The sequence below is a fragment of the Polypterus senegalus genome, chromosome 11, assembly GCF_016835505.1.
Source record: "Polypterus senegalus isolate Bchr_013 chromosome 11, ASM1683550v1, whole genome shotgun sequence".
Classification (NCBI taxonomy): Eukaryota; Metazoa; Chordata; class Cladistia; order Polypteriformes; family Polypteridae; genus Polypterus; species Polypterus senegalus.
The window spans coordinates 48,649,793-48,676,401 of NC_053164.1; the positions used below are offsets into that span (position 1 = coordinate 48,649,793).

General features: G+C 38.4%; 1 protein-coding gene across 1 annotated transcript in view; it reads left to right on the plus strand.

The window, feature by feature from the left end:
• The first annotated feature begins 1,288 nt into the window (after nt 1-1,288).
• fgfr1a (fibroblast growth factor receptor 1a) overlaps nt 1,289-26,609 on the plus strand; it is a 136,380-nt gene continuing 111,059 nt past the window's right edge. Inside the window, exons 1-2 of the mRNA XM_039768563.1 lie at nt 1,289-1,442; nt 20,191-20,253. Coding sequence (XP_039624497.1) covers nt 20,242-20,253 — 12 coding nt within the window. The 5' untranslated portion in view covers nt 1,289-1,442; nt 20,191-20,241. The remainder of the gene's footprint in view (nt 1,443-20,190; nt 20,254-26,609) is intronic.

The window sequence follows — 26,609 nt, forward strand, 5'->3', positions numbered from 1 at the left end:
AAGACGGCATTCAGAGTACACAGTAAGCGCACCCTGCTGGCCTCACCAACACCCCTTCCATCAATATCCCAAGCTTTAGATGGTCTCCCATCCAACTACTGGTCGGGCCTGAACATGCTTAGCTTCAGAGCTTCAGGAGGATGACCTCTTCTGAAGTACAAGTGTTATGGCTGCTGACAAAAGGTCTTCATTAATGTAATCTTATTGTCTAATGTGACATGCCCAGCAACTCACTCCATCTAGTCCATGACTCACACTGACAAACAAGTCCTTTAATCACAGAGTTGGGTTCTGAGTGCATGAGAGCTGACAACCAATGGATGCTCATAAGGAACGTGGCTTTGGACTTTAAACCCTGAGGTTGTGGTTTCACTGTGTGACCATAAACAAGTCACTGGACCTGCCTGTGCTCCAACTGGAAAACTGAGCCTGAACATGCTTAGCTTCAGGTGGACTCCCTGTTCTAAAGTGCAGATGGTATGGCTGCTAGTTCCTTTAATGTAGCCAGTGTAGATTGGCAGCTAATACACGAGACTCTATCCACATGGTGGCCAGTTCAATTCTGTCTTTGTCTCATCTTGTGACCCTGTGCTCCAGTTATTAAAAATATAAATGTACATAATTGTATAGTAGCTCTTTGCTTGTAAAAGAGCCTTTGAATGGCTTTCAATAAACAAAGGCTTACTATAAAGTAAAGGTTTTTGTCTCCGATTAACAAAATAAATATTGTTTATTACTGACTCTATTCATCAGCAAATCATTTGGCGGTGGAAGGCCAAACCAAGTAAACTGAAATACAAAAAAAAAAAACCCTTTGTGTTATTAATATAATGTACTGTATTGTATGGAGCACTTGTTCAAGCAGAGGGGAAACAGGGTCCAGAACAAAATCCCCCTGTCATGGATGCCATGGTTAGACTAGAGAAACTGTGGAAAACTGGCTAGCTGGGTGAGTGCAATGGACTGAACGATCTGCTTTCATTTCTAAAATAACCGTTTAATAGTTGTACACCAAAAGCCCCATTCTGATGCCAGGGTGTTCACATTCGGCGACCCTGACTTAGAATACCACCAAAGGATAAATGTTGGGAACTATTAGGCCATTATTTGACAGCATTTATCAAGCCGTCTTTATAATGGGAGTCTGGGGAGACTGTCTGCGCCTCACGTTCTTCACATTTTTCAGCTGATTAAAGATTGCTCGGCTCGGCCACGTCGGTGTTATGTTACAGACATACCCAGGAAATCTTGGATGAATTAGCTAAATAGGGTCAGAGGCGGTAAACGCGATTACACCACTATTATTTTTGTAAGTCTTCTTCTCCCTTAAAATTGTGATATAACGCCGACAGGCGCTGCCCGTTTCCAGCTGAAAACGATCGTGAGCTGCCGCTGCCACCGAGGGGAGCCGTGCCAGCGCCGCGTGAGTGCGCGAGGAGCGGGTGAGTCCACCCCAATTTCCGTTCGGTCTTTGTTTCAACGTGGCCCCGGAGAATGGATCTGTCAGAGTCAGTCACTGGAGAGATAAGACTGCTGAGAGAGCCACGGCATGATACCGGGGCCATTTGATTTAGGGGGGTTGGGGGAAACAGGAGTGACAACACAGCACCCGACAGGGCCACTAGCGTGCAGATTAAGTTTCCTCACAAGCTCGCCAGATCTGTAAATGGATGTCAAATGTTGAGTGTACGGCACGCACAGCTTACCGATTATCGCAAAAAAAATAAAATAACATTTAAATGCATCGGTAACACTAACCAAACCCAAGGAATGGTATTTCTTTGTAAATCAAATTCCAAAAGCAGTGCCCGCTACACAATCACCTGAATATAATCCCCCCGTTTAAGTGCGGGGACTGTACTCTACTGGCACTGTCTGGCATACAGCCGCACTTCTATTCACGCCAGTCAGCCTAACCTGCTGGTCTTTGGGACATCAGGTGAATTCAGCAAACACTCAGACCCCTTCACTGTCTGCACACTATACTGTGTTGTAGATTTAATTTTAAACACATTTTCCTTTTTGTCCATTAATCTACACTCAATAGCCCATAACAAGAACGTAAAAATATGTTTGTTTGTTTTTTTCAGAAAGGTTTGCACTTTTATTAAAATCACACACTGAAATCTTTCATGTATATAAATATTCAGGCGCTTTGCTGTGGCACACCAAATTGTGGTCAGGTGTCTTCTGTTTGGTTATCCTTGAGATGTGTCTAGAACTGGATTGGAGGCCTCCTTTGGCAAACTGAACTGATTGGACATCACTTAGTATGGGACACATCTATGTATATAAGATCCCAAAATTCACACTGTATGTCAGAACAAAAAGCATGCCCATCAGGTCCAAGGAACTCTCTTTTTCTGTATACCTCCATGATCAAATTGAGGTGAGGCATAGATCAGGGCAAGGGTGTAAAACCAGGTCTAAAGCTTTGAGCGTTCCTATTAACAGCGTCAATAAATTTGAAATGTAAGAAGTTTGGAACCAAGAGTTGTCCATCAAGGCAAACTGAGTAACCAGAAAAGAAGCACCTTAGTAACTAAGAACCCGATTGTCTCTCTAACTGAGTTTCAGAAGTCTTCTGCCGAGATGGGAGAAACCGTCAGAAGGACGACAATCTCAGCAGGACTCTACCAATATGATGTTTATGGTAGAGTGGCTGACTTCCACTTGGAGTTTGCAAAACACCAAGACTCTGAGAGCATGAGGAAAATGATTCTCTGATCTGATAAGACAAAATTTGAACTCCAGGCACTATATGTCCACTCTGTCCATGGTTCTCATTAATGGTGAAAATGTTGAGATGTTGAGGACATATAAGTCCTTTGGGTGCATCTGCATGACAGTCTGAGTAGAGTGTCAACACAGGGGCTGCATAAAAGAAGGGTTAGAACTGTGTCTGTCTGTGCCTGATGAGGATGAGGTGTTTTAGTGTAAGCAGGCCACTCATAAATGTTTTCTACCAGTCTGTAGTGACCAGTGTAGTTTTTCTATGCAATAGTGTGTGGGGGAAATGACATTAGTGTAGGTGATGCCAACAGACTAAACAAGCTGATTAAAAAGGCTTCTTAATCTTGGGGAGTCGGGTTGGACTCACTGGAGGAAGTAGTAGAACAGAGGTGATTCAGGAAGTTGCTTACTATCCTGGACAATGACTCTCACCCCCGTAGGAGGTTTTGTCTAAACAGAGAAGCAGAATCAGTAACAAACTGACACAACTGTGATGCACCAAGTAGTGCTGTTTGAGGATTTTTCTAAATTTGTCCTTCAGGCTCTATAATGAGTCACCCAATGCGTGAGGTGGTCTTGTTCCCTGTGTGCTGAATGATACTGAGTTGGTCTAGCAGACATCTTAACAGGCAGTGACGTTATGTGAAGCATACTGTGCCAGTAACTGACATCCTGTACTGTGAAATTGTAACTAATAAGTGCATACAATTCTAATCACTTTATTAGTAAAATCCTTCATTATTAAAATCGATTTATAGATAATTCTTAAGATTTTGATAATTCTTGTTAAGTGTATATTTATGTCTTTTTTCTGCTGCTGTAACCCTGCAATTTCTATCTATCTATCTATCTATCTATCTATCTATCTATCTATCTATCTATCTATCTATCTATCTATCTATCTATCTATCTATCTATCTATCTATCTATCTATCTATCTATTTAAGTCTGTTGAAAGACAGTCACTTCTCATCACCTGCTACTATCCTCCCTATGGTGAAGCATGTTGGTCACAGCAGCATGCTATTGGGGGTGCTTCTCAGTGACATGGACATGGAGACTGGTCAGAATTAAGAAAAAGATGAATGGAACCAAGTACACTGAAGTCCATAAAGAAAACCTGCTCCAAGGTGTATGCAAACTAAGACTTGTAAAGTGGTTCGTCTTTTACCACAATTACGGCCTGAAGTATACAGAAAAGACAATGCTGGAATGACTTTGAGAAAAGTTTCTGACTGTCCTTGAGTGGCCTAATCAAAGACTTAAACCCCATGAACATAAGGGGAGAGACCTGAAGATGGCAGAGGATCTGCCAGGAAAAATAGGATAAACTGCCCAAATCCAAGTGTGCAACGCTTTTTGAGACTTATTCAAGAAAACCTGAAGCTGGAATTGTTTCCAAAGGGGCTTCCATAAAGTACTGAAATAACAGTCTGAACATGTCTGCCAATGAAAGATTTCAGTTTTTGATTTTTAATAAATCTGCAAACTTTTCTGAAAATATGTTTTCACTTTGTCATTATAGGTTATTGAGTGCAGATTGATTTGAAAACAATGGGAAATTTTAAATTCATCCATTTAAAATTAAATCTACAACACAACAAACTGCAAACCTCAAAACCAGTACCCAGAAAGAGAGAAGTTGTGGAAAACTAAAGCACAGGTTTCCTGCAGAAATAGAATCTCACTTAAGTGTGTTTCTTTCCCGGTGTACAGGTGGGAGTCCTCCCTGGAAAGGTGGATAGACTCTTGACCAGAGTGAGGATGGATGCAGTTGTTATTGTTCACGTTTGAACAAATGACATACATAAGAGTAGGCTGTCAGTTCTGCAATCAAAATTTAAAGATTTAGGTGCCAGGCTGAGGAGTTGAACTGACAAGGTAGTCTCCAACTGACAGCTACCTGTGACACATGTCGGTTCAGGTAAGATTGAGCAGAAGGGTTAACGTGTTGCTCAGTTCTTAGTGTAGGATAGAAGGGTATATAGGGTTACAGGGCATTAGGACTCCTACTGTGACAGGTTAAATTTGTAGTAACACATTAAAATAGCTTGTCTTAATGCTAGAAGTATCAAAAATAAAACAGATGAGTTGGAGTTGTATGTAGCTGAGCATAATTACGATCTTACAGCAATAACAGAACCTCAAATACCAATAACAAAAATGGGGATGAGTATAACATAGATGGGTGGACATTGTTTAGGAAGAATAGACAGAACAGAAAAGGAGCCCCATCTTAGTGAGGACATCTGGATTCATCCTGAAAGCATTAAGGAAATATTTTAAAGATCCCCTATTGCAGACAGTGATTTCAATGTGCATTTTTTTAATAATATAAAAGGCACATTTACCGGGGGGTATTATAGTCAAGGGGGACTTTAACTACCTAAATATTAACTAGGCTAACTTTGCAAATAGTGGGGCACAAGAGCAGAAGTTTCTAGACATAATAAGTGACTGTTTTTAACACAATATGTTAAAGCACCAACACAGAGGCAAGACTGTCCAAATGTGGTATTCTGTAATAACCAGGATAGAATTGAGGGTGCAGAGGTGATTGAACCACTAGGGTCAAGTGATCATAATATAATACAATTTTCAGTGTTTTGAAAGGGTGCAAATGCAAAGACAAAATCTGTTAAGTTTAAGTTTGATATTGCAAATTTTAAACAGACACATGCAGCAAAGTCTAAAAAGGATAAACTGAGATAAGCTTTTAAGTGTGGAGACAGTCAAAGAGAAGTGGAACAGGTTTAAAAACATTTTATACATAATGCACGATATGTACTATACATTGCAAAAAGTGGGATTCGTAGGAAGATAATCAAAAAACTCTGCAGTGTGTTAATAAAGAGTTGAAAAAGAAGCTGCTAAGGAAAATCAGTTGTATAAGGCATATAAGACTAGTAACTCTAATGTTAATCATAGGGCATATGAGAACATAAGGGCAACCATCACAAAGGATATTAGGGAGGCTAAAAGACAGTTAGAGAGGACAACTGAAGATAAGGCGAAAGATGGCCCAAAGAGACAGTGAAGTACATCAGATAGTGAAATAGAAGATGCTCTAAACTTGCATTTTTGTGAGGTCTTCACATGTGAGGAAGTAGATAACCTCCCAGAGGTAAACGAGACTACTAAGGAGGTACTGAATGATTTGGAAATTGTAGAGTGAGTATTGTTTAGATTAAACATGTTTAAATCAAACAAATTACCAGGACCTGTAATATTTATCCTCAAGTTCTTAAGGAGGATAGAGAGTGCATACATAAACCTTTGATGCATATTTTTAGGAAGTCAGTTCTAAAGGAATGGAAAATGGCAACTATTATCAAGTTATACAAAAGGGGTGATTGGGCAGATCTAAGTAACTATAGGTCAGTAAGCTTGACATGCATCACAGGTAAATTAAAGGAAGGAATTATTAAGAAAAAGATTGAGCAACACATGGCAAGAACAGGAGTTTTATTGAACAGTCAGCATGGGTTCAGGTAAGGAAGGTCATGTTTCACTGACATGCTGAAATTCTATGAGGAAGTAACAACAAGGTATGGTCAGAGTGGTGCATATGATATTATTTATGTTGATTTTCAGAAAGCATTTGAGAAGGTGCCACATGAGAGGCTGGACATCAGATGTAACTATTAAAATCTGCTATGTTTAATATAAGTTCATGAATTGGATAGGAATATAAATAACAAGATGGTGAAGTCTGCAGATGATACCAGCTAGGTGGACTGGCAGATAATCTAGAATCCATTGAATCATTACAGAGGGGCTTGGGCAGATTTGTGGCAGATGGAATTTAATGGAAGTAAATGAAAAGTTTACAAGTAGGAAGTAAAAATATTTTATTTGAATACATGGGAGTTCTGAAAATTAAAGGATTTAAGAGTCATAGTGGACCTGTCACTATTTAGTTCAAGACAGTGTTCAGAAGCCATTAAGAAGGATGACAGAAAGTTAGGTTATATAGTATGATGTGTAGAGTACAAGTCCAAGGGGGTTATGCTCAAGCTTTATAATGCACTGGTTGACCTCATCTGGAGTACTGTGTACAGTTTTGGTCACCTGACTGCCAAAAGAACATACCAGCACTAGAAAAAGGCCAAGAAAGAGCGACTAGGCTGATTCCAGGGCTACAGGGGATGAGTTAGGAGGAAAGATTAAAAGAGCTGAACCTTTTAAAGCAAAAGGAGTTCAAGAAGTGACATGATTGAAGGGAATTAGGACAGTGGATCAAGACTGTTACTGTTACTTGACTGTTACTTAATGAGTTCAACAAAAACATGGAAGTTCAGCAGCTCTAGTAGGCAAAATGGGATTCTGGCCAAAACCTGACATGTTGAAAGGATTCCACAGACAAGTTTTTCTTTTAAAAACTTTAGTAAAATTTCAAAGTAAAACAGTTCACACAAAAATCTAGAAAAGATTGGTATTGCAAGAAAACAAAAGTTCTATTTAAAGCTTAAAATTTGTTTGTTTCTTTAAGTTCTCTCATACAGCTGAACCATTTTTTAACTGTATGCCTATCTAATTTTCATGCTGTAAACGAGTATTTCAGTCCATGTAATCACTGGGACCTGTTCTAAAAAACAATTGATTCAATTAACACACTGTATCTTAGTTATAGCAAGAAACTTCTATCTCTATTAACTTACAGGGGGTAAAAGGCTATACCATTGTCTATGGCAATGAAAGAACATGATATTCTATTCAAATTAAGCAAACACTAACATGAATTTAACTTAAAGCATTAACTTTCTAAGACTGGCTCTTATATTTTGTATAAACATTAGGAACTTTTTCTATATACAAAGAACCATAGACACAAGGAATAAGTTACCAAGTAGTGTTTTAGACAAGACTTTGGGGACCTTCAAAACACGACTTGAAGAATGAAGTGGATAGGACTGGTGAGCTTTGTTTGGCTGAATGATTCATTATCGTATAAATTTCTCTAATGTTCTAATGTTCAAATTCTTTCTGAATTTACTGTATAAGGAAAGTCAGAGAACCTGCACTGGGACACCCGGCAAACTCTATCCAGGGATGCCACCTTATACTGTATGTATATAGAACAGAGTGGCTAATGGGAAAAGATACATGGAACATGGTTAGACTTTTGCATGGGCTATCCAGAGCTGAAACAAAGCATCTGCAGTTAAATGGACCCAAAAATAAATAAAAATAAAATATTTGTTTCTTGTTTGTTCTTGGCTGGCGCCCTGCCCAGGGTTTGTTTCCTGCCTGGCACCCTGTGTTGGCTGGGACTGGCAGACCCCCATGACCCTGTAGTTAAGGATATAGCGGGTTGGATAATGGATGGATGGATGTTTCTTGTTTGCATTTATTCCACTAAATTTGTGGGTCAAGTCCTCTTTAACCCTTTACCATCATTCCCAAAATAACATGTCCACCAGAAGTTGCACTCACGTTGCCATTATAAAATTAACACATCTGTCATGAACAATAGCTGCAGGATGGCTGTTCAAATAGCATTTGTGGCAACTGAGCAAGGTCAGTATGAGTTGCCAGAATGTAAAGCACTTGAAGTTGAAAGCAATTTACCAGGTTATAATAGTGAAGATTCTTAAGAATTGGTCAGTGACAGCATGATGGTTTCTAGTTCTAGTGGTAGTGAAGCTGCATGATGATGACTTAGCTCAAAAGGTAAACTATGATGCCATGGCTGAATGTGAGTGGTATGGCAAGAGTGCTGATCTTCAACATACAGGCCAGATGTATCACATACAGATGTTCCTTCACAGAATTGTTAGATGCAATTGATTTGTAACTGAGTCCAACAGATGTACACATGCAGAAACTAAATTTTTTTTTCTAAGGTGCACATTTGGTCTGATGTGAGTCACGATGAAAATGATGGCTTTCTTTGCATGTTTTGTATATCAAGGTGTAATCCAAAAACCTGAAGTTGAAATGCTGGTCGACAAAATGTTAAGGATAGTGGATCTGGAGTGAAAAATCATGTAGCTTAATTATCAGTAGTTTGCATTTTGTTGACAACAACTTACCTGTCCATTCACAGTAGTCATGAAAAATAGTGGAGGTTCACTAGAGTTTACTTACTTGAACAAATTGCTTTGAAAAGGTTGTTTGGCAACGAAGTAATACGTACCTCATACAATTGCTAAGTTGGCCTTAGCTCTACTGAACAACAGGTAATATTTTATGGTGACAATCATGTTTTGAGTTTGCAAACTTACGGTTTTTGCTGGTATCTGTTCACCTATGTCATGCTCTCGCCCAACAGTCCACCTCTGTCATGGAATGAAGACATTCTAAAGCTTAAATTATTACATTCAGGATAAAATGACAAACCAATAAGAGTGTGTGTGTGTGTGGTACAGGAATTGGGATGCATCTGATTGCAACGCTATATAATGGATAGCGCGCATTGCAGAGTCTCTTATAGGGTCTTCTGTTTCTTCCATTAAGGACATGTTCACAAAGTGCTGAATCTGTAAAGCCTGCAGCATTATGAGGGATCATTTCCACCCATCCCTCAGTGTCTTTTTCCTACTTCCATCTGGTAGAAGGTATCAGAGTCTATGGATCAACATTCCCAGACTAAATAACCGTTCTTCCCACAGGCAGTTAGGCGCTTGAACCCAAAATGTTACCCCCTGGCTCTGCATGTGCCTCCACATCATGGACTCTTATTAAATTACTGTGCTATTCTGCATTCCTTTGTGCTCATTTTCCATTGTACATCTTCTATCATCTGGCTTCATACAGATGTTATTTCCTTGTTCTACATTCCCTTATGCAAAATTGCCCACTTCTTGTATTGCTTTATTGTTATATTTATTGATTAAATATTGCACTGTGGCCCTGGGAATTGTAATTTTATGCCACTGTATAATATTCCAAGGTATGTGTGTTGATGATATTACAATAAAACCCATTTAACTTGTTTGTGTGTGACCAGTAATGGATTGAAGTCCCCTGGGACACTACCTCTCTTGCATGAGGTGGTCATGTAATAGAAAAGCAAATTTAGATGGTGGATGGTCTGTAACCAGAAAAAGAATTCCCCACTGAAACAGTGGTTCTAATTTCAATAAAACCAGCATACAGAACAAGTGACAACTCAATAAGGAAAGTTTCCAACACCAGAAGAAAGAAACAATATATTTTTGAAGAGCAGAGCCATAATAGGCAAAGCCCTCATACCTAGGGATACAATTGTGACTCATTCTGGGTATCAAAAGGTGTCCCATGGCACATCAGACTAGGGCAACTGGTCCTACATTGATGTAGTGATCTGTAGTGGGTGTGAAATCTCACCGAATATCCCACATATGCTTTGTTACAGACACATATGCTTTGTTACATAACTGGCCAGCAAAGAGTAGAGACATCACGTAACCAGTCCTGGAAAGTGGCAGCTGTTAGGTTTTAACCAGTTGAAAAATTGATTCAGGCTTTCCTGCCACAAAAGGCTGAATGACTGGAGACTCAGGAGTTCCTCAAAGTATTGATGTCAAGTCAAGTCAGGTTTATTATCATCTGTATTAGGCGCAATGAAATTCATTCTTTCATGTCTCCTCAGAACACCTGATGAAAATACAGTTAAACAAATGCTAAATAAATATAAAGTATATTAGTATGCAACATATTTATACAATCATCTGTAAAATATACAATAAGTATTTGCAAGTATTATATAGACATGCACATTGTTAGTTAGAGTATATAACAATATGTGTTATTATGACTGGCTGCTCAGTCACCTTATGACTTGTGGGTAAAAATGGTCCCTGAATCTACTGCTATGATTGCTAAAAGTCTTGTACTGCTTGCCACAAAATAGGAATAAGGAAAGTGACTGTGTTGGATGGCTGAGGTCTTTAATAATTACTGTATGTGTTCTAGTAAGGCAACAAGGATGGGGAGTAATACTTCCCCAGTTAAGAGCAGTGGTGACTTGGCATCACTGCCATCTATGTCCAAAACCATGGTACCCAGTGCTGGGGCAATGGGGAATTAAATAATATTATTGAGATCACACCATAGTCTGTGGTTCCACCATGTGTGAGTCTGATGGACACAAACTCCACAGAAGTAACTATCCTCATCTCTTATACAATTTAGTATCAGCCAACAGTAGGCCAGGCTACTTGAACCTGTCACCTATTAAGATGCAGTCAAAAATGTGAGCAGACAGTGGCAGATGGTCTGAATCTTCCACCTCCGTCAGTGAGTGGCTTATGGTCTGAGACATTTCCTGATGGTCTATTTATAAAAGATTATATTTGGTTGCACAAGTAAAATAAACTACTTTTCTATGAGGTGTTATTGTTGTTTCATTTTTTTTTTTTTTGGATTAGCAGTGATGCATGACATAATTATAAAAAACATAACTCTCATTAAGATTTCTGAATGTTTTTCTGTTGGGATTTGCACTAGTACAGTATGATAATAATAATAAACATTAAAACCCCAGATGCACTTCATTAAGTTTGCTGGATGAATAAAAAGAAAAAAAGATCAGTAACTTTAGATATTTTTTTTTAACTAACTCCCTCACGAGTGTAGATTTGAATGAAATGTTCAATGTGTAAGATGTCATTATCAGTTGATTTACACAAAGTACATGGCCAGCTACTGCTAATTAGTGGCCCAGGGGTCAGACTGTATGTAAGATTGTAGGTTCAGTTTATTCACTCCTAGGGGTCCTCAGAACTTACTGTATACTGTACATTAAAATAACATCTTAAATCCAATCTTAAAGCTCCAAATCACCGTTCAAATCACCGTACAAAAATATTGGTTCTTTAACGGCAACATACTGGTTTGAGTGGTTCCTAGAGCCAATACTTAATAAAGAATCATTTGATTCTGGCAAGGGTTCTTTGCATATGAAACTGATTCTTTCAACCCTGAAAAGGAGCCTAGTGGGATACGAACAGACCAAGAAAGCCTTAACGTAGTCCGTGTGATGTGGCGTGCAGCAAGAGTCATTTTAAAATCATGGACCTTTTATCTATAATCATAGATTCATGGTTATTAATAGAATGTGTTGCTGATCTAAATAAAGGTTCTTTCTAGATATTTCACACGGATCGATTTTTTGGGGGGAATCAAAAATGGTTCCCCTATGGCATCACTCAGAAGAGCCACCTTGTCGGCATTACTTTTATGAGTGCGTGTGATTTTCTGAGCGTTCTCCGATTTCAGACGATTTTTTGCACGTCAGGTGTTTGTGGAGTAAGCGGATGTGCGTCCAGTTTTAGCACCCCAGCTTGCTCAATGCTGTACATGTAGGACCTGCTTACCTGTGACTTTGCAATGAAGTAGTAGGTGAAGGAAATGGAAGGGATGGGTAAGTTTTGAATGTATAAATCTACAATAGTAAATGCGGTGTTTGGCTTTTAGGGAAAAAAAATGAACTCTCTGTATTAATGACTAATATATTTTGTTTTTAACACTTCGTTCCCATTTTAAATTGGTCATATTTTATTTCGGGGTATCGGAGGCAGGAGTCAGTGGTGGACAAGGCGCCCAGATGTATTTTTAACGGTCATTTTCTGCGTGTGTGCGGTTGAACGATCGAAGTGGGTTGGCATCTCGGGTCCTCCCTGCGTGGAGTTTGCATGTTCTCTCCGTTTCCTCCCACAGTCCAAAGACATGCAGGTTATGTGCATTGGCGATCCTAAATTGTGCTTGGTGTGTGTGTGTGCCCTGCGGTGGGCTGGCACCCTGCCTGGGGTTTCTTCCTGCCTTGCGCCCTGTGTTGGCTGGAATTGGCTCCAGCAGACCCCCGTGACCCTGTGCTAGGATATAGCGGGTTGGATAATGGAATATGGATGTAACTTCAAAGTATGCGTCACATTATTATTATTATTATTTTTTACATACACTCACTAACGTACAGGCCTGGGTAGCGAACGTTAATATTAGCACTTCAAATGACGTGTATACCCTAAGTCAATTAGGAAATGAGAAAGGATGTTAATTCAGTAACTACAGAAACGACCGTTTCCTGTTGATTTTAACCTGCTACCTGCAAACACGTTTTGTTACGCGCGGTTCATCAATTTTCTAATCTTGAAGAGTGCGTGATAGCGTGACAAAGGCAGCAGAGTCGACACGGTCCATCATGTGCGAGTTACAAACGGAGCGTCCCGGTGCTTAACGTCGCATATGCTGGAGAAGACGACGTACAATACAATGTAATAGCTGCCCATGAACCGCAAGCTGTCCTAAGTGTGGTTTGCACTTTGTCTGTGGGCTTGTTGGGTTTTCTCTCGCACCTTCATTCGTAAATATGTGTTTGCTCCAAGGTGGACTGGCGTTGGTTGCTGCCTTGTTTGCACAGGTCTCCGGTGACTCTGATCTGGGTGAGCATATTAAAATGACGGATGCTAAATTTTCAATGGAACGAGTAACTTCAATCATTAAATATGTTCACTTATCCATAACTGACCCGACCTGATCCAGTTCAAAGTCACATTAGTGTATTAGTGAATGGATTTATTTTCCGGAGTCCACTGGCGGGTTAGCTAGCTGCAAAATTCCATCCATCATTTCCTTAACCTTCTTGCTCGAGTTCAGAGCCGCGGGGATATTACTAACCGTTTTTGATAAGCTTGTTTATTGTTCTGGCGAATACGTCGAAAGAGGAATTGCTTGAATAGTGAACTGGAACTGACATGGGAAAGTTTCAATGGGTTATAAACTGAGGCGTTTTAATTGTTTGAGTGTGATCTTAATGAACTGATAGAGTACTGTGCTTGTAGTGCACTTGTCCTAAATTGTGAATACCTATACAAAAATGTTACTTGATAGCGTAGCGAACGGCCCACAGAAACAAAAGGGCGTCCACATGGAGTTAAGGAAATCTGTAACGGCAAGCCTACACCTGGTCATGCCGAAAGCAGGTAACAAGCTTTCCGTGAAACACAACTTGAATCAATCAGTTACTGATCCGCTTATTTCAGTCTAGGGGATCGGGAGCTCAGCATCAGTCGACAACACTGCACGCGAGACGGGAAAGAGATAGGACCGGTTTAAAGTTGGGCTTGTGGGAATTAAACCTCCTAAATAAACATGCGAGGAGACCGTGCGGACCTCCCCGGCATAACAACCGGGCTCAGCATTAGAATATCGGACTCTGGATCTATAAAGCAGCAGTGCTGGCCTGGCATCTTAGCGAGTGTTCGTTAAATCGTGTTGTTGATGCTTTGGGAAGGACTTTATTCTGAATGGAGCTGCCTTTTGTTTTTCTCAGAATAAATCAGTTGTTTTCACGCATGATTTACGCGTTGTCTCACTCACACACACACACACTCATCTCGCACACACTGTTTTCTTTATTTGAACTTTGCGAACCGAGTGTTATTTTTGAAATTGGCCGTTATCACTTGACCAATATTAACAAAATAATTGCTAATGCACAACTAGTCTTTTATCTAGCCAGAGATAAGCTCACCTAATACATTCTGTCGTCGATTTAGAGATCTGAATCATGCAATACACATGTAATTAATATACACATGTGGGTTATAACTCCACGGTTCAAAATGACAATAGTATGTGGACCTCTATATACAGTAGTATACACACACATACATGCATAAATATATTTAAAAATGTCATTCGTTTTTTGTACCTGTACGACTACATAAGAACAATGACTTTTCAGAAAGACAGAAATGCATGTTAAGCAAACTGAAGCCTCTAAATCAACCGTGGATAAGTGAGCCGTAATGCGTGTGTAAACCTGACAGAATGGCGCCCTGTCCAGAGCTGATTCCTGCTTCATTCCCAGTGCTATCAGGATGGGCACCATCTCCTAGTCATTCTGAAATTAAAATGAAATATAGTAAGCACAGTATATACAGTGGTGTGAAAAACTATTTGCCCCTTCCTGATTTCTTATTCTTTTGCATGTTTGTTACACAAAATGTTTCTGATCATCAAACACATTTAACCATTAGTCAAATATAACACAAGTAAACACAAAATGCATTTTTTAAATGATGGTTTTTATTATTTAGGGAGAAAAAAAAATCCAAACCTACATGGCCCTGTGTGAAAAAGTAATTGCCCCTTGTTAAAAAATAACCTAACTGTGGTGTAGCACACCTGAGTTCAATTTCCGTAGCCACCCCCAGGCCTGATTACTGCCACACCTGTTTCAATCAAGAAATCACTTAAATAGGAGCTGCCTGACACAGAGAAGTAGACCAAAAGCACCTCAAAAGCTAGACATCATGCCAAGATCCAAAGAAATTCAGGAACAAATGAGAACAGAAGTAATTGAGATCTATCAGTCTGGTAAAGGTTATAAAGCCATTTCTAAAGCTTTGGGACTCCAGCGAACCACAGTGACAGCCATTATCCAGAAATGGCAAAAACATGCAACAGTGGTGAACCTTCCCAGGAGTGGCCGGCCGACCAAAATTACCCCAAGAGCGCAGAGACGACTCATCCGAGAGGTCACAAAAGACCCCAGGACAACGTCTAAAGAACTGCAGGCCTCACTTGCCTCAATTAAGGTCAGTGTTCACGACTCCACCATAAGAAAGAGACTGGGCAAAACGGCCTGCATGGCAGATTTCCAAGACGCAAACCACTGTTAAGCAAAAAGAACATTAGAGCTCGTCTCAATTTTGCTAAGAAACATCTCAATGATTGCCAAGACTTTTGGGAAAATACCTTGTGGACTGATGAGACAAAAGTTGAACTTTTGGAAGGCAAATGTCCGTTACATCTGGCATAAAAGGAACACAGCATTTCAGAAAAAGAACATCATACCAACAGTAAAATATGGTGGTGGTAGTGTGATGGTCTGGGGTTGTTTTGCTGCTTCAGGACCTGGAAGGCTTGCTGTGATAGATGGAACCATGAATTCTACTGTCTACCAAAAATCCTGAAGGAGAATGTCCGGCCATCTGTTCGTCAACTCAAGCTGAAGCGATCTTGGGTGCTGCAACAGGACAATGACCCAAAACACACCAGCAAATCCACCTCTGAATGGCTGAAGAAAAACAAAATGAAGACTTTGGAGTGGCCTAGTCAAAATCCTGACCTGAATCCAATTGAGATGCTGTGGCATGACCTTAAAAAGGCGGTTCATGCTAGAAAACCCTCAAATAAAGCTGAATTACAACAATTCTGCAAAGATGAGTGGGCCAAAATTCCTCCAGAGCGCTGTAAAAGACTCATTGCAAGTTATTGCAAACGCTTGATTGCAGTTATTGCTGCTAAGGGTGGCCCAACCAGTTAATAGGTTCAAGGGGCAATTACTTTTTCACACAGGGCCATGTAGGTTTGGATTTTTTTTCTCCCTAAATAATAAAAACCATCATTTAAAAACTGCATTTTGTGTTTACTTGTGTTATATTTGACTACTGGTTAAATGTGTTTGATGATCAGAAACCTTTTGTGTCACAAACATGCAAAAGAATAAGAAATCAGGAAGGGGGCAAATAGTTTTTCACACCACTGTATGTCCAGAATGTATGGAATTTAAACAGGCCCCCCATCCTTGCTCATGATTAAGTGGGTTTGGAAAATGGCATGGTATTAAAACGGGCTCATTTTTGTTTCTTTATTGCCTATTGAGAATTGTCCGTGGTGGGTTGTGTGGTTTTAAGGAAGTGTGTGCTGATGCTGTCATATATTCATAACCACTAGTGGCTTTATTGCTGGAAAGTTAAAAACAAAAAAAAAAAAGGAAATGTTTTGCGATGAAACTCGCCATAAAAGACCTCACCTAAAGATGAATTCAGTTACAGGCACAGAAAGAAGCATCTCTCTCATGCTTCTACAGTATACATTCACAATGAAGCCTTATTTTTTCTTACAGTATATGACTTTTTTTTTTTTTAACAGTGGGAAATCAATCTGTTAAAATTTACTTTCTTTTTGCTCTGTTCCCAGTGATCATGGTCTTTTTGCAAAATAAATGTACTGCTTCAATGTGCTGCTGTCGTTTTCCAAGTTTTTCTCTAAGCAATTTCATTGTGAAGTAGATGTTATTTTTATGATAGAATCTGCAAAAATGTAGCTAGAAATGAAACACATTATTAGATTACCCTTTAAAGAATAGTTCATAATGAAGTATTTCTTCATATCACGGTTACAACTTTTTCCAGAATGGCTTAATATATATATATTTTTTTCTGTGACTAATGATTTTTAACAGGGTGGCTCAGTTGTGAGTGTTTATCTCAAAGTTACAGCATCCTGGGTTTGAATGTCATGACAGACCACTGTCTGAGTGGATTTTATGTTTGCTCCCCATTTCTATTTATTAGGTTAGTCATTGTAAATTAGCAACCAGATTTTAGTGATTTATTCAGAGAGCTCTAACCAGTTTTGTATTCTAATAATAATAATAATCTGCGGTGGGATGGTGCCCTGCCTGGGGTTTGTTTCCTGCCTTGTGCTCAGTGTTGACTGGGATTGGCTCCAGCAGACCCCTGTTACCCTGTAGTTAGGATATGGCGGGTTGGATAATGGATGGATGGATAATAATTGTTATTGCTAATTATTATTACTATGCCTGAAGAAGGGGCATGAGTTGCCTCAAAAGCTTGCATATTGTAATTTTTTTAGTTAGCTAATAAAAGGTGTCAATTTGCTTGGCTTTTCTCTACTGTTATTATATAAATTTGCCTTATAGCAGAGCTGATTTCACACTCCATGATATACAGTTCTTTTGATGTACAATACAAACCAACTTATTTTTTTGTATAGCACTCTTCAGTTAGTGCAGGCATAGGGCACTGTAAACAATTCTGTTTTAAAATACATGTATACTAATTACCAAATGCAGAATAGGTACACATATAGATGCACATTTGTTAAAACGCACAGGGAAAATAGAAACTACCTTGTGTGCTAATATATTAAGTGCAGCTGATTATTTCTTTGGGATGGCTAACTAACCTTGGGATTCTAAAATAGCCCACAATGTGAAAAAGTGCTCTACAATGGGCAGCCACCCTGTCTAACACTGGCTCCTGTCTTGCACCTGGTATTACCCAGATAGGCTCCAGTCCTGCTTTAAGTAATTTTATGAGTATTATGTTATGGTTTTAAAGAATGTTGTGGTGTTAGTTTCTTAAAGTGACACATAATGAAAGACACTATATAAAAATAAGAATGATATATGAATTTGACACTGAAACTTCCATCCATCCATTTTCCAACCCGCTGAATCTGAACACAGGGTCACGGGGGTCTACTGGAGCCAATCCCAGCCAACACAGGGCACAAGGCAGGAACCAATCCTGGGCAGGATGCCAACTCACCGCAGGACACACACAAACACACCCACACACCAAGCACACAATAGGGCCAATTTAGAATCGCCAATCCACCTAACCTGCATGTCTTTGGATTTTGGGAGGAAACCGGAGCGCCCAGGGGAGAACATGCAAACTCCACGCAGGGAGGACCACACTGAAACTTTTCTATTTTAATCAAACTTCATATAATAAAACTTATGCTAGAATAGGTTACTGCTGCTCTTGGCACTAAACTCAGATAAATGGATGTTCTTTCTTCTTTGTTTCTTAAAAAAGCAACATAGCTGTGTTACTGTATATGCAGTTTTAAGGCTGTTACTTTGTGGCTCCAGGCATAAGAGTTTTTTCAGATATGCAAGATATCCAGAATATACTCACAGCTGGCAAGAACGATTAATTGGTATAAACTGGCCTACTTTGAGAGGATGCGAGTGTGTGTGCACCTAGTTCTTGATAGATCAATGTCCGGTCTGTAGTTTAGTTTTTTGTTGCACTTAATGCAGGCAGCAGCGCACTTTGTGCTCATTCTGTAATGGCAAAAGTGAATCCAGAAAATTGATGGATGGAATAAATGTAACACAAACCTGTAGAATGAAAGTTAATATAAAACTTAATAAATTACAAAGTGGCTTGCAAGGTAGACAAAGTGAAAGTATTCATTGAAACAAGTTCCTCGTTTCCAGCTTCTGAAGGTGTGCTTACTAGCAAAGCTGCTCAGACACATTCATTGCATTTTCATAAAGCAGATTTTATACACAGCATAAAAAGAGTCAACCATTTTAGCAATCTAACAAGGCTTTGGTCACAATTCTATTTTAAACTGTCTAAATTGCTTTGCAATTACCAGGTACTACAAAAGAGTACTTTCATAATAAAGATAAAATAGAAATAAATAAATGCCAGTGCTGTTTATGGCAACTTAATGATAGTCCGATTAGAGTGCCTATGCATTATGAGTAGGATAATAGGTGAGTCCAGTTATATTATAGGTACATAATTGAAGGTTTTACAAACTGAATGATACACTATAGAGTGAGCTCATGGACAATAAAATATTTCTAGAAAGCTACATTTTTTGCCATGAAGTATTGGACAATAAAGTTTACTTCAAAAATAGCTAAACAGAGTGATAGGGGCAACATTAATTTTTTAATTCACTGTGTAGTGGTGAAGAAATAACATTTAAACTACCACTGACTTTAAGATTGCCCCATTAAAAGATCACATCAGTCCTCTTGACCCCTAGTCTGGGTAATTTAATTTCCCCAACACCACTTCAGCAAATGTCTCTGAACTCCTCACCCATGCTGTTCCACTGTAAAGTTTGACTCTCACTCACACTTCAGCTCAACAAGAACCTTCTATATCGCTTGAACTAGCACGATCATCGACACTGGATGTGCTGCGGTGCCTGTGCTTTGTCAGCAGTGACAGTGACAGCACAATCATTCTTTGTTCTGATTGGTTGTTTTTATTTTTATTTCTTTGCTTTGCCTTTGAATATTGTGCTTCATTACAAACATTATAAAATCTCAATATCTACCTTAATTTAAAACTTCAAACTCTGAACTCCACTGGATTCCAAATTAAATGTTGAACTTTTACAATTCAGCATCTAAAGAAAGATTTCCCCTGGTAAATTCACTTCAACAAAGCATGTTATTAAGATACACATAATGTAAGCATAGGCCCTAAATAGTTAAAATGGTCTAAATGGCATTACAGTTAGTGTGTGTCTTCACAGATTTATTTGCCAAACACTGCAACAATAATCTCTTTGTATTTTGTAAGAATTTCTAATTAAAAAGGACTGAAATTTTCAACTGTAATATTCACAAGATGTGTTCCTTTTTTGCCATTTTTGTTCTCTTTGTGAAGTGTCTTGTGTTGTTGCTCTCTGCAAAGTAAACTATTAAAATTAATGTTGATGGTTTGCTTTTAGGGATGGTACAATAATTAGCACTCTTCTTACTCTTTGCCATTTACATGCTCTCTTTGTGTCTGAAAAGGTTTTCTCTAAGCACTGCAGTTTCCTTTCCTAAAGACTTGAAGCCAGGTTAATGGCCTACTGTGACCAGGCCTGGTGTTAGTGTGGCACTCCAGAATTTGCTTTGGTCTTTTGTCTCCCATAACCTTTTGGAAAATTTAATGAATGCATATTTGATTTCAGATCACCATGACCCTTTAATGAAATAAAGAGAACCGAAAACCGAATGAATGAATGAATAGGAAGGTAAGTGAAGATTTGACTCCAGCTCTTACAGCTCTGTACTGAAATAAATGGATATGTAAAATGAATGATTGAATGAATGAATGAATGTATATTTAATTTTTACTTACTATTACTATATAATAGAATAAGCAGGTTTGAAAAAATGAACGAATTAATCAATGAATGAGTTCAACTATCTTCTAAACCTGAACTGATATTAGAAGGACTATGAATGGCTGGGTTACTGAACATTTCATTTCAACTTAATCCCTGTATTTGAATAAGCAAGTTTTGAAAATGAATGAATGAATTAAATAAATGAATGAATTCTGCCCTTAACAAACACTTACTGGAATAAGCAGGATTATAAAACCGATGGATAGATAAGACACTCCCAGATTTGCGCTGAAGATGACATTCTGGTTCAAGTATATTGTACATAATACAATGAATTAGTGCATAATGAAAGAAATGTATATTATACTGAAAGGCCCCATCTCACACTTGTACCTGTGTGTAACACAACATATTTGTTTTAAATAAATGCATATTGATGCATATTGGGCACAGGCTGGTTAAGCAACTACTTTGAATTAGAATTATACTGCGACCCAGGTGTACCCACTGAGCCAGTTGCATTGCTATTTCCAGTGGACCACACAACTTTACCATTTCTCTCTATTATATAAAAAAAAATCTTTGGTCAAGATGTGACCTTCTTGGTAAGACACTTTGACGTCCTGTGAGAACAACCAATTTAAAACAAGATCACAGACATCTAACCTCTCAGTTGTTTGAATACTTTTGGCAGACACACTTCATGTGCTTTCAGCTCTTTAAAATTTTATACGTTCTAGAAGGCCGTGAATGACTAATCGAAGAAGAAAGAGCAGCGCGTCGAAAAGAGACCCAAAAAGTTGGACAGAAAAGAAGGCAAAAAAGAATGCAAAAAAGAACAATAATAATCTTTGTGCAAATTCTGAAAATAAAGAAATAATAATCAGGCTGGACCAAGTGGAACTGAAAACCTTGTAGGTCCAATCGGGGTCAGAAATAAAAGACTTCATAAAGACGTTCAAAAACGTTGGCGTGATACACATGCAGAGCATGTTAGAGATCATGAAAGCACTGGAATTCGAAAGGCTCAAAAAAATGTCGTGATACATATACAGAGCAAGTTAAAGAATGTGAAAGTAGTAAAATTTGAAAGTATCAAAAAAAAGAAAGTAAAGATAGCATTTGCACAAACAAATGGAAATTATTACTTGGTGAAATAATGGAATAGCAAAAAGAGATCGAACATATGGACATAGGTTATATGGCTGAAGTATGTAGATATTGTAAGGCTTTAAAGTTTAAGTCAGAAACTTGTAGATCGTCTAATTCATGTTGCAATCAGGGAACAGTAATGTTGCCTCCCAGTGAAGACGTCTATCTGCAAGAATTAAAAGATTTGGTTTTTGGTGAAAGTGAAATCCACAAACACTACAGGAAAAATATCCGGGTCTACAATAATCTTTTCACATTTGCATCATACAATGCTCAAAACGTAGATTTACACAATAATGGACCATATGCTATGAGAATCTGTGGTCCCACAACAATTAAAGCTACGACAAGTTTAATTTCATAGAAACCGCAGTTCAGTCAGGTGTATATTTATGATCACGGAGAAGCAATGCAACATAGAATTGAAAGAGTATGTAACAATTCCCATGAAAATAACAATCTTTTTAAATTGTATATTGTAACCAAACCCTGGGGTAGGCAAGCAAAGCGAGCAGGGGGTGGAACCTCTAGTCATTCTTTAATATCTGCTTGTGTTGTCTCATACCTCATCCAGCATGGAGATACTTATTTAAATTTTTAGTTCTAAAGAAGATACAAAATTCACTGACTGCAACTGAGATTTATCATCTTGCTGAAAATAGACCAATCTGCCGCACCTCTTCTATCACATTATATTGTAAATGCATTCATACAGTAGTCCCAACTTAGTGGCCTTGGAATTTATGACCTCCAATAAAACATGGAATGAGTACATTAGAGGGTCAGCTCAAGTTGGACAGTTGGGAGACAAAGTCAGAAAGGCAAGATTGCATTGTTTGGACATGTGCAGAGGAGAGATGCTGGGTATATTGGGGGAAGGATGATAAGAATAGAGCTGCCAGGGAAAAGGAAAAGAAGAAGGCATAAGAGAAGGTGTATGGATGTGGTGAGAGAGGACATACAGGTGATGGGTGTAACAGAACAAGCTGCAGAGGACAGAAAGATATGGAAGAAGATGATCTGCTGTGGCAACCCCTAACGGGAGCAGTTGAAAGAAGAAGAAGAAAAAGAAGAAGAATACAACATAGATTGGGGGCTTAAAAAACTATTCAAAACCTGCACATTCTGAGGCCGTGGACCACGTGAAAGGTTGTTCAAACAAATCCTAAAACAAACAAAGTAGAGAATGTTATAATGTGCTTTCAATGCTGTCCTAAAGCTAAGACATTCATAAGGTTTGCAGGTTCAGATGTCTCTATTAGCAATTTCTATGTCTGATCTGGGACTGATTCAAAATATACATATCCACCAATCTGTTTCTGCACCTTCTTTGCCCATTGCATAGTGGTGGGGCGCCAGTGTTTATTCTGGCAACATTAGACACAGGACGGGGACATCCCTGTACAGGATGTCGGAGAGTCTCAGGGCACACACATGTATTTATACAGGGCCAGTCTAGCATCACTAGTCAATGTAACACAATGTCATTGAGAGGTGAGAGTAAAGCAGAATACCAGATGGACACTCAGACAGCATGAAAAATACACAGTGACTGGACAGGGATGGGAACACTGGGTCCTGGAAATGATGTAGTGCCACCACCATAATGTCCAAAATATGTATAATATTTCAGCATATTCAGCATATTGGGTGTTTTTTTTATCATAAAATCAGTAATAATAGCTTTTGATTTTTCAAAAGTGGAGTATGCATGACTTTGTTTACATTTTAATGCAGAATTTTTTAATTATGACTTCCATTTTATTTGCCACCATATCCAGGGTTTGTGCCTACCTAATGCCCATTAACTGCTTCGCTCCAGGCCCTGCCACCCTGAAATGAACTGGGCAGGCTTGGTAAGGGGTGTATTTATTTCACACTTGGTTACTGACTCAGTTACTCATTTGTGGTGAGACTACTGATATCATGTTTGTAATCTTAATGTGGTCACGATCACATTAGGTGTGTACAAACTCATGAAAGAGGTTGGTAGCTGTAATTTTTCCCTTTAGATTATTTCTTCAGATAAAACATCAAAACGTTCTAAATTGTGTGATATTCATTCATAAAAGTCAGAATGAAATAAAAAAATTTAAAATAAGTGTCAAAACTTTTGCATGTCACAGTGACTCAGTGGATAGCTCTGGCATATACAGTAAATATACACACTTATATACAGCTTCTACATCCTGGCTGTCTGGACTCTTAACTCTGTGCTGCTCCCCTGCCCCCAAATCTTACATTTGTTAAACTTGTTACTAATGCCACTTTTATTATTAGTTGTTGTTTTTATTTATTAATCTTTTAATTAATCAATTAATTAATTAATTAAATAAATGTATTTATTACACTCTATTTTAAATTATTACTATCTGTTCACTGGTCTATTATGTATTTACTTATTTATGGTATAGTTCTTTATGTGTCTTGCACTTGTCCTGTGTTTAGGTACTGTATATGTTGTACGGTGGTCCTGCGGAATGTTATTTCGTGCCACTGTATGCTATAATACTGTGTATGGATGGTATGACAAGTAAAACACTTGACCCAGCTGGACTTGCCTGAGTGGGCCCTGCAATGGACAGGCACTGTTTTCTGCCTTACACCCAGTGCTGCCAGAATAGATTCTAGCCTCCTTTAACCATGAATTGGATTAACTGAGTTAGAGACTGTTATGTTATCTAGGTTAATATAATCTATATGGACAACAAGAATCTTCTTTTTCTGATTTATATTAATGACATAAATTCTGGTCTCACTAGTAAACTTGTGAAATTCTCAGGTGATACTAAAATAGGATGAATGTCACACACTGACTTGGACAAATGTCTAAACTGGGTGAACACTTTGAAAATGCAGTTTAATGTAGTAAAGTACAAAGTGCTACACTTTGCAGGGGCCCGAAGCTTTGGAACAATCTGCCTGCTAGTATAAGAGATGCCTTTTAAATCCCAGCTGAAGACTCATTACTTCAGTTTAGCATACCCTGGCTAGAGCTGCTGATTAGCTGTGCATACTTCATCTCTGTTCATTAGTCATTTGTACAAAATTATAAGTAATACAATATTTATCAGCTGTTACTAATCTTCCTCTGTTCTGTTTCTCTTCTTGTTATCTTGATGTCAGATTTGGTTCCACTGATTTACTGCCAAACTGCCCTCTTGCTTACAGAAAAGTCATCTCAGATAAAGAAGCATTGGAATCATCAGATGGAAAGTTTTTTCAGTCTCTACTATAGAATGCCCAGGAGGGAGTGGGCAGCTAGCTAGCCGAGTTCTTCAGGATTCTCTGTGTGTCTGACTTTGACTTTCTCTCTTACAATTTTCATCTCCTCCATTGTCAACTGGCCAAAGTTTAACAATTAATTAGAACTTCAGAAATGAGAAAAACCTAGCACAACACTAAACACTTTGCTATACACAAGTTTAAATTCAAAATGAACCAAGCTGAAAAAACTTGCTGCTCTTGAAACAGATGCCCAAAGTCCAGAAGTTTTCTCACCTTTGCTCCTTCTCATCCACTCAGATCTGCTGATGAATGATGTCTGGTGATGCCACCTCGGCATGGTATCAAATCTCAGTCCAGACTCTTTTCATGTGTAGCTCTTGTCTGGATTTGTCCACCTCCATTTAAAACTCTGACTCAGCATGTTCAAGCAGTGTTTCGAGACTTTCTTATTTGGTGAATTTCTAAGTGATAGCACTTTTGTAAATCTGGAACAAGCATAAATAAAGCATTTTGTAACTAGCATAAATTTTGTTTTGAGCTTTTCACTTGTAGAAATTGATTTGGTAGATGTGTCCTGTAGAACTTGTTCCTAAACAAACCCCCAGTCTGATGTTCTCAATTATGTTGACTTCTTGTGTAAGTCGCTTTGGATAAAAAATAAATGTAAATGTAATTAATGGACATAAATTGTTGGTATCTATTTCTGTCGATCAGTTTTTTTTTTTTTTTAATGTGTGTGTGTTTAACAAATCTGTTTTTAAAAGCACTAATTCTATATTTAGTGATTAGTATCACCAATACTTGCATTTTACTTTAGGATCTGTCACAGCCCTCTGCCCGTACTCAGTGAAAAGTGCATTACATTAATAAATTCTATTGTATTATACACATGGGCAAAAGGAATGTCAATTATAAATGCAAGATGGAAAACACTGTCCTAAAGGAAGCAACCTCTGAAAAGGATTTAGGGGTTTATATCATCTAAGTAATGTGCAGGAGCTGTTGAAAATAAAAATTAAATGATAGTTTATATCGGAAAAACTGTTGAATATAAATCAAGGGACATTATACTCAGACTATATAATGCACTAGTGGGGCCACATCTGGAGTATTGTGTGCATTTCTGGTCAAAATGCTACAAGAAAGACATAACAACACTTGAAGCTGTGAAGAAGACAGCAACCAAGTACATCCCAGGACAGGTTCTACTCTGAAAGACTCTGAGAATTAAACCTGTTTAGTCTTGAACAGAGAAGACTGTGGGGACCTAATCCAGGTCTTCAAAATTCTGACATGCACTGATAAATTAGATCCAGTCATTTTTATTAGCTTAAGAGGGAATCACATACAGTACTTGAGGACATCAGTGGAAATTAAGCAGAAGTGCATTTAGAACAGAAACTGGGAATTATTTCATTACTAAAAGAGTTATGGGAATTTGGAACAAACTATCAAGACATGTTTTTGAACCAGAAACCTTAATAGCTTTTAAGAAGTATCTGGATGAGGTATTGGGATAACTTAGCTATTAACTAAACAAACGAACCTGAGGACTAAATGTTCTCTTCGTTTGTCCTGTTTCCTATATCCTTTTATTCTTACTTTTCCTCAATATGCTTTCTACAGATTGCTAAATTTTGTACTTTAAATTTGAAAAATAACAACCTATTCCTATGCTGATTATGCAACCACGATCAAAACATAATAAAGAAATGCTTCTTGACTTCACAAATGGGACATAATTAAACTTAGTGCGTCCTAGTGCTTAAATTTTCATTTGATTCCTAACTAGGGTGACTTTTGCATGGACTTTGCTTAATTGAAAGGTGGACTTCCCCAGTGAGCTCCGTCTCCCACCCATAGTTGAAATAAATGCCGCT